This window comes from Argiope bruennichi, chromosome 3 (assembly GCF_947563725.1).
Source record: "Argiope bruennichi chromosome 3, qqArgBrue1.1, whole genome shotgun sequence".
NCBI classification, from domain to species: Eukaryota; Metazoa; Arthropoda; class Arachnida; order Araneae; family Araneidae; genus Argiope; species Argiope bruennichi.
In genome coordinates this window covers 38,716,235-38,728,661 of record NC_079153.1, presented here as the reverse complement: position 1 = coordinate 38,728,661, position 12,427 = coordinate 38,716,235, and the positions used below count along the sequence as shown (strand labels likewise).

The 12,427-nt window shown below is 24.8% G+C and overlaps 2 protein-coding genes across 2 annotated transcripts in view; one reads left to right on the top strand and one right to left on the bottom strand.

The window, feature by feature from the left end:
* Nucleotides 1-334: 334 nt before the first annotated feature.
* On the bottom strand, nt 335-10,332 carry LOC129963922 (magnesium-dependent phosphatase 1-like). Its single transcript, XM_056078516.1, has 6 exons — nt 10,045-10,332; nt 6,245-6,305; nt 3,430-3,540; nt 1,938-2,045; nt 571-656; nt 335-465 (listed from the first exon to the last, which is right to left on the bottom strand). Exons 1-6 carry the CDS (start codon nt 10,076-10,078, stop codon nt 386-388), a joined length of 480 nt encoding a protein of 159 aa, XP_055934491.1. The 5' UTR covers nt 10,079-10,332; the 3' UTR covers nt 335-385.
* A 188-nt stretch (nt 10,333-10,520) lies between these two features.
* Nucleotides 10,521-12,427, top strand: part of LOC129962809 (uncharacterized) — a 48,809-nt gene continuing 46,902 nt past the window's right edge. Inside the window, exons 1-2 of the mRNA XM_056076808.1 lie at nt 10,521-10,736; nt 11,578-11,698. Coding sequence (XP_055932783.1) covers nt 10,644-10,736; nt 11,578-11,698 — 214 coding nt within the window. The 5' untranslated portion in view covers nt 10,521-10,643. The remainder of the gene's footprint in view (nt 10,737-11,577; nt 11,699-12,427) is intronic.

The window sequence follows — 12,427 nt, the reverse complement described above, 5'->3', positions numbered from 1 at the left end:
AGGTGTACTTAAAACTTTCATTTTGGTCATATAAATTCTTTTATTTCAAAGATAAAATTCTAAAAGTAATTCTTCAATCCTTTCTGTGATATTTATTTCATAAGTAACAGGGCACTAATATATTATTAGGTAGGAATTCTTTTTTGCCTTTATGGTTTTAAGAACTAGAATGTTAAATTTGTAATTAATTTGAAGACCACGTACAAGTAAACCTATATCATTGCTGGAAGAAGATTCTAAAAACTGCAACATTACTGTTTAACTACTAGTAATAAATGATATAAATATGGAAGTCAGCATCAATACACTTAAGTAAAAAAAAAAGAACAGGCTATAAAATTAAAACTATATTTATTATTTACAAAATTTATACATTCTATATAATTTAAAAACTTTTAAAAGATCGAAGAGCTTCTTCAATTATCTGTTTATTTACACCATCTGGAACCAATATGCTTGTTACACCTATGAAAAAGAAGAAACAACTTTAACTAACGCATAAAATTTCCATATTAAAAAAATCTACCTTTCAGAATTTAAAAAAATAAATTAATTAAGAAATAAACTTGCCAATTGCTCTTAGATCAGAAATATTTCTTTGTTCATCATCAAAAAATAGCATATCAGAATAACTAATTCCAGATGCTTCTTGCATTCTAAACATAAAATAAATCATAACTGAAAATTAAGAGAAAAACAAAAACAAATTTATTTAAAAATATAAATTATTCTACATTATCCACTTTCATTAATATGCTTAGCTACTGTGATGGTTTGAAAAATTATTGTTTTTTTTCTATCTTTCTATCTCTTATCAATAATATTTTATTGGAATTCTTAAAATAAACTGAAATGCAGAACAATTCACACTGAAATCACACCACCAATTCATACTACCAAAAAATATGCAAAGTGTTTTATTGATTTACATGATAAGTAGCCACCTTTAGTAACTAGCTCCTTTGCATACATTATTAATTTTTTTAGGTTGTTAAAAATGATTAATAAGAATTAATTTATTTTTTTTAAAAATTTGCCTTGCTATTTGGTAAGACTGAAAAATCTGAATTCTATTGAATAAGTCAGTTTACTACAAATTAAAAAGTATTTATATATATGAAATAAAAATGGAAGAGAAATTCTTACTATAGAGTTAATGATTGTGTGCAATTGAATATTTTGATGAAATTCGAATTCCATCATAATAATTCAAAACAAATTATGTATCAAATTGAATTACAAATATATTATTAATATCAAAGGGGAAATTATACTTAATAAAATTTATATCAGTAAAAAAGAATTTAAAAAAATTAGTTACTTAAATCTTGAAATAACTTTCAATAAGATATCAAGATTTTTAACTTCTAATTTTAAGAAAATACAAAGACCATTTTTTGTATTTTCTTAAGATTAATTGATGTTAATATCTTTTGAAAGATATAAACATCAATTTCCATAAGAAAATCACAGCCAGTACCCACCTGCTGGCAATTAAGGTTATTTTTGCTTTCGATTGAAATTTATTTGAAGTCTGTTTCTTCATTTTTTTATATCATCTTCCCTCTAATTGAATGGACACTTTTGTGATACAGAGAACCTTTTCCAGAACATTTTTAGTAATATTTTTAAACTCATATAATTCTCAGTGAAGCAATGAATTCAATGCATATGTAAAAATGTTTAATGAAGCAGTTTGAAATATGCATGATGGTTTGTTTATATTTGATTTTTGCCATTTAAAAATAAGTAATAAGACTGATTCTCATGCAATTTATGATAGTGTTTGATATATATAAAAAGTTTTTGGGAGTATATCATAATTGTTAAAGAAGAATCATCAACTGAATTCATTCCTAATATTTCACGATAAACAAAATAATTAAATTTTCTAGAAGATTATTTAATGATAAAACATATAAAATAAAAAGCAATGCCTCTTGAAATGTGTAGTTTTCCTTCCAGGATAGATTTCTTTATAAGTAAAATACTTTTCCCAGTCAAATAACTTCAGCAACTTCTTTGCACCTTCGGGCCATTCAGTTCTGCAATAAAATGTAAAATCTTTTATATTTATTCAAAAATTTTTAAATAAATGATAAGAAAAATATAAAGACTATGCAGATAACTGCAACTTACAATTTTACTTAGTATTGTTAAAAAAGTTTAATTTGAACTTTCTTTATACAGTACTTATTACAATTTTTTTGGTTTGAATTTCTTCAATTTAGTTCTTAAAGGGGGAAAGAAAAACTATTAGCAGAAGGATGTAAATTATTTTAAAATTACATCATAAGATTTATATTCGTATATCTGATTTCAATTTCTGGAATATGTTTCATTTAACACAAAACCAATGAAACTGTTCTATTTTTGACTCTCTTGTTCACACATGACATTATCTTTAGCATAACATATGTTATTTAATACCTCTTAGCAAACTGAAAATAAATGAGTATGCATTTTGAACCTTAATCATTTTAACCTTTTCTTATTGACTGATTGAGAACAAAATTGGATGCAAATCTATAATATCTAAGTCAAGACAAATATATCAGATTTCATTTACACATTTTATAGCATGTTTAAGTAATCTATAGATGAAAAGATAAACTATTTGGTGATGGATCTCATTCAAAATTCAACACTGATATACAAATGGGGTGGATCTGGTTAGCTTGTTTCAATTAAAAAAATTAGTTTTCCAATAATTATATTCACATATACACAGAATTCTTATAAACAAATTTCTTGTTAAATTTGTTAGAAATTTGTAATTTTGGTGTACAATCCATATGGAAAATTCTATCCTTCTGCATTTATTAGTTACTTCAGTTCAAACAGAAATGCAATTCAAAAATAAAGTTTTTGGAATCAGTGAGCGTATACATCAAAATCTTAAAGCTGAATGCTTTAGTAATAACATTTTCCCTCTATACTTCATATATTTAAAAAATAAATTTAAAAATTAAGTTAAAAAGACATTTATTTCTTAGAATAAATCAAAATGACACATTATTATTTTTAGATAATTTCTAAGCAATTACATTGAAATTTATATTTATGATAAAAATATCTGTAAGTAAAATAAAGTGTACTTGGAAACAAATTGGAAAATTAAAAATTTAAAACCAATAATTTGTCAGAAACTATTGTTGCGTGACTTTTTTTTAAAAATCTGGTCTCATTACACTGTACATTTTTATTAATGAATACAGAAAAATAATATAAAACAATTTCTTTTCTGAAGTGTACATTCTATATCGTGAAATTTAAATGAGAAAATAAAACTTTTATTCGGCATGTTTTGGGTCTCTTTTTTTTAAAAGATAGCAAAAATTAATCATAACAACGGGGAAATGAGAAAAAAAAAACACTTATAGAATTAAAAAAAAAAAAAAAAAAAGAACTAAGAACTTATATACTTACCTAGAAGCGATTCCAAGAACATAACCATCATTCTGTAATTTATTTAATATATCTGGAACGTCTGGATAATACTTGATCCTTTCACCAGATCCATCTACAATGTGATTATTTCTAAAAAAAAGTATTGTATAAAATTATTTTCATTATTTTGGAAAATAAAAGTAGCAACTTTTGTCCATGCCTTGGAAAGTAGAATTATAACAGAAAATATAATAATTACAATTAATTACTGCAGAAATAAAAACCCTAAAAATATATCAAACTTACAGTTCAATACATAAATGGAGAAATGATGTCTAAACAGGCATAAAATAATACTATCATATTCTTACATCATTGTTCAAAATTCTGAAACATAATTTTGATTTCCTTCTTTTCAGTTAATAATTTAGAAAATAAAAAGATCATAAACAACTGTCTTTAGAAAAGAAGATACAAGTAATGCCTTTAATACTGCAAAATAAACACTTTCAAATTTGTAATTCTTAGCAAAATTTTGCATATCAATTTGTATTTCACCATGAAAGAAACAAGCCCAAATTACAGAATACATCCCCCCCCCTCCCAAAGTAGTTACAAAACAAAATATGAAATGAACTTTGAAGACAAATGCATTCTATCTTCTTGAGATCAATGTTAGACAAAACAACATACATGAATCCTCTGTTATAAACATGCATTTGAAAACTTTATGAAAATGAAAGATTGGCTAAGTAACATTATACAATAAGCTAATTTTAAAAACATTCCATGTTGAGAAGTAAATGTCAGTCAATACTATAAAGAAGTATTCCAATACATTTTTAATAACAGGCAAGAGATTATTTATGCACATTAACAAGAGGTTATGATATCATTGTAACAATATGCATATTGTATAATAACAAAGCATTAAAATGTTGCAAGTAACTATAGGTTAGCTTTCCATAAAAAAAGAATACACTTTCTTTATCTACAACAAAAACTAGTAACAGAAAAACACTATCAAATCAACATACATTTTTTTCAGTGAGAAAATCATAATTTTTTTTTAAAGTAAGCATTACACGAAATTTTTTTTAATGCAATGTTTAATTTTTTCCATAATTGTATAAAGGATGGCAAAACAGCTTAATATAGAATATAATTCCATAACAGCTTAATATAGAATATAATTCCATAACAGCTTAATATAGAATATAATTCCATAACAGCTTAATATAGAATATAATTCCATATTTATAGGTATAAGATTGAATTTTCAGTAAATCAGAAATATAAGAAGAAAAGCAAGAAAATTATCTTACAAATAAAACAATAAAAAGTTATTGACATAAAAATATCACAAAAGTTAACAACTTGACACTCATAATTTATTTTGATATAGTATTGTAGTAATTCTTCTTTATAATAAAGTTTTTAATAACAAGCCTGTCCTAAAAAAACATAATTATAAATTTGATTAAAAAATAAAATACAAAGTTCTGATTATTTTTTGAAAATAAAATAACAAATAGACTCAAATATTTTGCTAATTATATTAATGTTGAAATAATAAAGTCAACTACAATCCAAGTTGAAAATACATTAGAAATTATAAAGTATACCATTATTCCAATTTAAATAGAGATGAATATGAACTTCATGCACACTGAAAGTTACACATTTGAAGAGAATTTTAAAAGCTTATGTGTATATAAATGTGCTTCTGTGAAATAAAAATTGATTCTCTATAATTATAGAATTTTCTTCTCCTTTCTTTAAAAATGTAAACCAACTAAAATTTAATTTAATCTTGATGTTTTCTAAGAAGTAAACATTCTATTTAATCAATTTCAATGTTTAGATGTTACTACCCATTTATTTTAGAATTAAACATATTTTTGATCATATAATACTTAGCAGAAAATAAGGGTTAATTGCTTATATGTTTTTATTTTATCATTTTCAAAACTTCCTTTAACACTATTGCTTTTAAAATTGAGGGAAATAAAAAAAGAACATGAATCTCAAGTACTGAATCTGGCAATGACTACAGCACCTCATTTTATTTAGTTTTCTTTTTATGCTTTAATCAATGACATTTTAAAGTACTAAATTTAAAAATGTATAATAAAATTATTTTTATTTACTTAACTTATTAACATATATAATTAAATTTTTATTAAAAGTCATTGTTTACAGTTTAATTTCCTATTTTATAACTACATGTATTATATTTTGATAATAATAATCTAATCATTCATGAAGCATGTCTTCCCTTGAAAAAGCAACTTGTGATTATTATTTTTACATTTTGAAATAAATCACTTCAAAAAATATAATCAAAATAATATCATGCTATACATGCATCGATTCACTATCAAAAACAGCATGAAAGGAGAAAAAAGATACCAGACAACTGAGTTCAGCAGCTGTATTAATCATATGCCAGTGATTAATCACCGAAATGTTATATTTATTGTAACTAACAATTAATTACCAAAAAAAAAACTATCAAAGATGTCATTTTAGCTTATTGATTATGTTTGCCAATAACATGCAACTAAGCCTATTTTGTGAACAGCACACAATTAAGTGAAAAACTAACCAATGACAAGCAGTTAATTGATTAGTATCAACTACCCAATAAATTTTGCAACTCTTCCCTTAAAAAAATACCTATTTGTTTTTAATTAACATGAAAAAAAAAAGACACTGTTCTAATTTATGCATCTTAGCATAAAAATACGTCATCCATTGTAGTTCTTGAAACTTTCTGCATATTGCAATTTAAATTGTTTACAATTATGTTAATCTACATTTGAATAAATTTCAGAAAAAATAAGTAACTTACTTATCTTTCTTTATTGGACTTCTTATATGAGTATCAACCCAAAATGGCCACAATGTATAATCTGTAAATAATGAATGAAATCATTATTTAAAATGAAAAAGTAAGTATAAAGAAGAACAAAAAGAAAAAGATAACTAATTAAAATTCCATCTATGAAGCAGAATATGCATCTTTTAGTCGTAAGGACTGCTTTGAAATGACAAACAGAAGTGGCGTGAAGTTTGTAACTGCTATTCTCAGCTCTATTTTAACATCAACAGTGCTATTTTCAACTTTCAAGATTAGTTATTTTTAAAGATATTTAAATAACAAATTCAAGCCTAAATTTGTTATTTTTAAATAGTTTATGGCAATTCTGAACTAATTCATTCAAAAATACTTCTGAGCCATTTTAAATAATGGCAGTGTTTTATTAAATTTTCACAAATTTTTAATGATCTTAATCTATATTAAGTCATGGAAGGCTATAATTTTTAGTTTTGGTAAAAGTTTTGAGGGTTTTTTTCCCTCTTTTATAAGGAAGAAAATGGAGAACTATTTTTCAGGTTGGAAGCAAATTCCAAAAAGAAGATAATGCTATTTTAAGATACAGCAATAAAAAAATATGAAAGGACCTCTATTGTCGCTGAGACACTGATGGGCAAGGAAAATAAATTTTAAAAGTTGTTAGACTCATGCTAGAGTAGTTCAAAGTAAGGAGGGGAAAAAATACATGTGTATTAACTGCATACCAGAGATTAATTGCTGAAAAAAAATCTCCAAAGATGCCATATTTATTGCAACCAGCAATTTAGTAGAAAAGAAATTCACTATAGCTGTCATGTTAATTAAGTAATAATATTTGCTATTTGTAATCAATTAAGCCAAAAATTTTCTAATGGATGTCGTTAATATACAAAGTACCAAAAAAGAGATGCTGAGTTACTGAAAAAATGGTCTGATAACATGGGAAAGGAAGAAAAGGTCAAAGAAATACACTGAAGCAAAAAAAGATGCTTTATTAAATTTAAAGAGAAGACCTTGCTAGTTAATCATTTTGCCCTTGTAAATGACAGATTAAAGAATAACAGTTAAATAGTTTGCACTTATGTTCAAAATTTTAATTAATTCATAAATTTTTCATATAAACTATTTTATTATTGATTTTTTAACAATAAAAATATGAACATCATTATTGCAAAATGAAAACACTGACAAACTGATATTCGAAAGACAGAGCCTATTGGAAGTTTTTTCTTCACAAATGGTGAAATAAACACCTATAACAGGGTTGCTGCTCAAATCTGGAAGAAAAAAATTCCTGTGTATCCTTGTACATATATGCAATAGAAAAGAAAATGCATAAATGGACTCATGTGCTAGTCATAATGGAATAACAATACTCCACTGCTTTAATGAGTGAAAAAAGCAAGGGCCTTCAATAAATGAGGATTTAAACAAGATGCATTTTTTCAAACAGTATGAATTTTGTACATGCATTCATATATTTTTTACAGTGCCTATTCTTCACAAATATAAAATACTCTGCTTTAAACCCTTTCAGGGGCGGTGGTCGAAAAAGGGGACACCCAATTTAAAATTTTTCAATTTAAAAAACCCCTATTGGTTATAAAATCCCCAAAATTGCTGGAAAAGTAGCATTTAGTCTCTTTCTAGGAAAATAAATGGCAGAAGGAGCAATTTTAGTTTCTTTCATAGCATTAATTTTATATTAAAAATACCCTAATTTTTTGCTTCACATTTGAGAATTTTTTTGAGCTCTTCAGAAATGAAATTTTATAAAAATCTATCACCCTTTTCCTACAATATCCATGAGGTTTTAAATTATAATTTTGTTTAATCTTCAAATTAATTTAAGAATGAATCAAATTGGCTGTCTCTTCTACGTCACCTCCTCTCTTCATGTGAAAGGTGTAATTTCATATTTTGCAGAGAAGGATGTGATGCCATTTCTATGCTCAAGGGGGAGTTTTGTTCATTAATCATTGGATTCAGGAAAAAGAAATCCATGTTTGAAGCCAAAAAACATTTCATATTTGCCTTTCTTTTTACAGTGTTACTTATGTTTCATTCTCATGTTCTGATTTATTCTTTGCAATTTTTTTCTGTAAATATTTAGTTTTATGTAGCCATAATTTTTTACTTAAACTTTTTTTCATAATAATAATTATTATTGCATTCAGCCTATAGAAATTGCACAGCGGAAGATTTTAAAAAAATGTTCAACATATGCCAATCAAGTGTTCCCCCTCGAAAATATATGTTGTACAGTATAAAAAAAAAAATGTGTTTAAAACACGGACAATGAGCAAAACAATAATTTCTCATTATCTGTTAGATGAAAGAACACTCACACATGCTTTGGGAAAGTTCATGCCAAATAATAAGTTATTTTTAATTTGGTATTTTTCACCTTATTAATTGATAAAATTAACCCTTAATTAATAAAATTTAACTATAAATATTTATTTTTAGTGCTTTAATTAGACAATTTTTATTTTTAATGAATTAAATTATAATTTGTATTAAATTGTAATAGTTTTTACTTTTTAATTATTTATATTTATTAAATTTAGTTAAGAATTTTGTAATAAATATATTATATTTTGTATGTTTAATATTTAAAATTTTTCAAATTACCTAAAACATAAAGAATAGTGTTTATAAACCTAAAATATTCACAATTACTTCTATTATTACAAAGGATTTACATAATTATTTCAAAAAATTTTCTTATGCAGAGATTGCTCTAGATGGGCGGTGTCATCAAACGAGGACGCCACCTCCTGCAGGAGGCAAATTAAAAAAATTCTTAACTGCAAAGTCCATGTGTACACAACCTATTAAACACATTGATTTTGTTTTTTCATTATATTTCAAAAATTTTAAAGACCTGTGCCAGAAAGGGTTCAAAAGCCTCTTTTTTTCAGTTTCAGTAACTCCTCTAGTAATCAAATAACTTTTAGTCATTATTCCCATATTAGTATTTTTTCCTCAGCCTTAGATTTTTAGGATCATCAAGCTCTATCAAAAATAAATGTCTAATATTTTTGCTTCTCTTGAAAATGGGATTTTTAAAAAAATTATTAAATTCAAGATAGAAAGACATACATCGATTATATTTATATTAACAAAACCATTAAATGGGCAAAATATAATATAACATTCAATCATTTTTTAAAATTTTATATCATTAATTCCATTTAGGATATATTCATGCTACTGAAATATTTAGCCAACCAAAAGACAAAAATTTTTATGTAGTTATGAATTTGAATGAAATAGATAGTGAATTGAAGACTATTTTAGGATCACAAAAAGAAATATAACAAGAAAAGAATTATGAATAAATATATTGTCATTAAGAAAAAAATGCAACATTTGTTCAGTTAAACACAACATATATTTGTGGTGCTTTCCAGTAAACTCGGAAAATTTGCTTCAGATCCAACAAAACAAACATCAAACATATATGAAAAATTGGGTTTCTTAAAACCTAATTTTTTATATATATGTCAGTTTGCTCATTCATTTGAGATTAAAAAATGTCTGGTGTTATTGGCGAGAAAAAAAAAATTAAAAACATTTTTTTCCCTTTATTTTAATAATATTTTTAATAATATTAGCTTTTTATAGATATGACATGCATTTAATGAAGGAAAAATAAATATAAATTAATTTTTAGAAACTGGCCTATATTACGGGGTAACAGCATTTATTTATTTATTATTATTTTTACAATTAAATAATACAAAAAATGGGATAGGAAAATGGTTATGTCATAGTAACAAATTACTTGCCTAAATCAAATACGATTAATTTAAGCTTTCCCATGTGGATAGACACTTCAGAAATATTTGAAGATAAAATGTTTTTAGTTGTGAACAAAATCAAAGGAAGGAAGGAATGGATGTTTGTTTTCCGGTGTATGCTCCTGAACGAGTTCTTAGCCTGTGCCGGGTTAACAAAATCAAAACACGAACATCACAAAAACTAAATCAAAATTGAAAACACCAAACAAAATACACACAAATAAATTGAAGTACGAGTTAATATCAACATTTCATTAGTGCAAAAAGTACCAATCCGAGTATGAATCTCGAATTACACTTCTTGTTTTTATTTGTTTGTTTATAACAGAAGATCTTTTTCTTCCGACTCAGTTCTGAAAAAATAGTTTTTTAATACAACGTAAAATGCTTTAACTGATTATTTAATTATGGAAACAATATTTTACAAAAAGTAGTTCTCAGGTGGCATTACTAAAACTATAGCAGACAGCTTTTGTTTAGAGCGGAAAAATTTGATTACGAAACAATTTTTTTGTTTCTCCTTTGTTCGTTGATGCCATTAAACTGATTTTTTTTTTTTTTACTGTTATAATATAATTTTTGAGATTATGGATTTCAGTGACAAAATTGCTATTGTAACCGGTGGAGCACAAGGAGTAGGGAAAGCAATTGTTTTTGCGTTATTGAATAAGGGAATGAAAGTAATTATTATATTAACTGAGCAGTTTTCTTTTCCGCACCATCTTTATTTTTTAATCACTTCTTTTGCCATAAATTATTTTTTGTTTTTTATTCATATTGTAATATTTCTGTAATGATGTGGTTGAAAAAACAACAAATGTAAGCATAGGAATATATATATACATATATATAAGAAATATAAAATGCTATTTTTTATAAATATCCATTTTTTTTTAATGCCTGGATTTTTTTCTCTTCATTGATAGAAAATTGAAAATCCACAAAACATGGATTATGATTTAAGATTTTTTTTTTTTTTTTTTTTTGCTAAATCTTCTTTAATCTGAATCTTTATTGCAGAGTTAGTGCTACTTGTTCTTTATTTTAAATGATAATTTTATCTATTTGTAATGAGTCTTTAATTTTATATAAAAATTGTTTATTTATTTGAAGTGTCTAGATGATCTTAAGATTAACAATATATTTTCCTAAGTTGAACAAGCTTTCATGTTTTTTATGTATGAATAGTTACAGTATTGCCTTTCCTTACGTTATTCAAAGAAATAAAACATGTAGTATGTTATTCAAACAAATAAAACACATAATTCAAATAAATACAATTTGACAAATGATAAAATATTTGATAAGTAGAAAATATTTTCAGTATAATGATTGTAATATTCTGTTAAATGTCGCTTAAATTTGTCATATATATGTAATAATTTCAACAAGTAGAGTTAACAATGCTGTTGGTGTATTTAACACATATAAATAAATGATTTTTTAAAAAAATATATAATTTAAGGAAAGATTCTGCAATTATATTGTTTATAATAGATATTCATTTAAATTATTTCATAGGTATGCATTTGTGATATTGATCAAGATTCAGCTGACCAGTTTATTAAAACACTTCCTGATATTCAGAAAAACAAATTAATATTTATAAAATGTGATGTATCATTATTTTCGGAATTTAAAAGTAAGTATTCTCTTTTATTCTATTCAATATTTTATGGTAATAGTTGATAAATGCATATATTTATTTCTAGTAGTAATTTTAGTAACATTTTGATATTAATGTGCATTAAAAATTTAATTAGAAAGTGAAATTCATTTTATTTAGAATATTTACTGACAGGTCGTTGCTTGACAAGTTTTCCAAATTTTGTTGTTGTTTTTCTTTCTCAATGTAGGGAAATGATATTTAAATCTATGAAAAGATCTAACTCAGGAATGAAAATTATATTTAAAATACCCAGCACTGGTTAATTTTTTAATAATTTTCAATCACAACCACATCAGAAAAAATCAAGTAGCTTTGCTATTGCATTAAAAGGAAAGAATCCTCATTTTTGAATTGTAGAGATGAGGTAGAGTCAATTGTATGCATGATATCTGCTGTATAAAATATTTGTGATAAAAAATATTTTAGGATTTTGCTAGCTACATGAAGAAGAATCAAGTGAAATTAGCATTGTTAAAATCCATTAATAATTATGCTATTATTCTTATGACCTTTTGACTTGCAATTTTTTTTCCCCTTATGCTATAACAGTAATTCAATCATTCAATTTTTTTTCTATATGCTGTTGGGTGGGACAGAGTAACCAGTTTTGGTTATATTCTAATTAGTAGGCAAGTCATCATGGCTATGTAATTAGTCACTATGCTAATAATCAAGTTGAATAGTTTGCATTAGCAGCCTAAT

Bases quoted from the DNA above. Each gene is read 5' to 3' on its own strand.
- LOC129963922 (XM_056078516.1), bottom strand. From the start codon at position 10,078: ATGGGAAAGCTTAAATTAATCGTATTTGATTTAG. The intron at 6,306-10,044 runs GCAAGTAATTTG...CATTATTTACAG, and splicing joins ATTAATCGTATTTGATTTAG to ATTATACATTGTGGCCATTT. The intron at 3,541-6,244 runs GTAAGTTACTTA...ACTTTTTTTTAG, and splicing joins AGTCCAATAAAGAAAGATAA to AAATAATCACATTGTAGATG.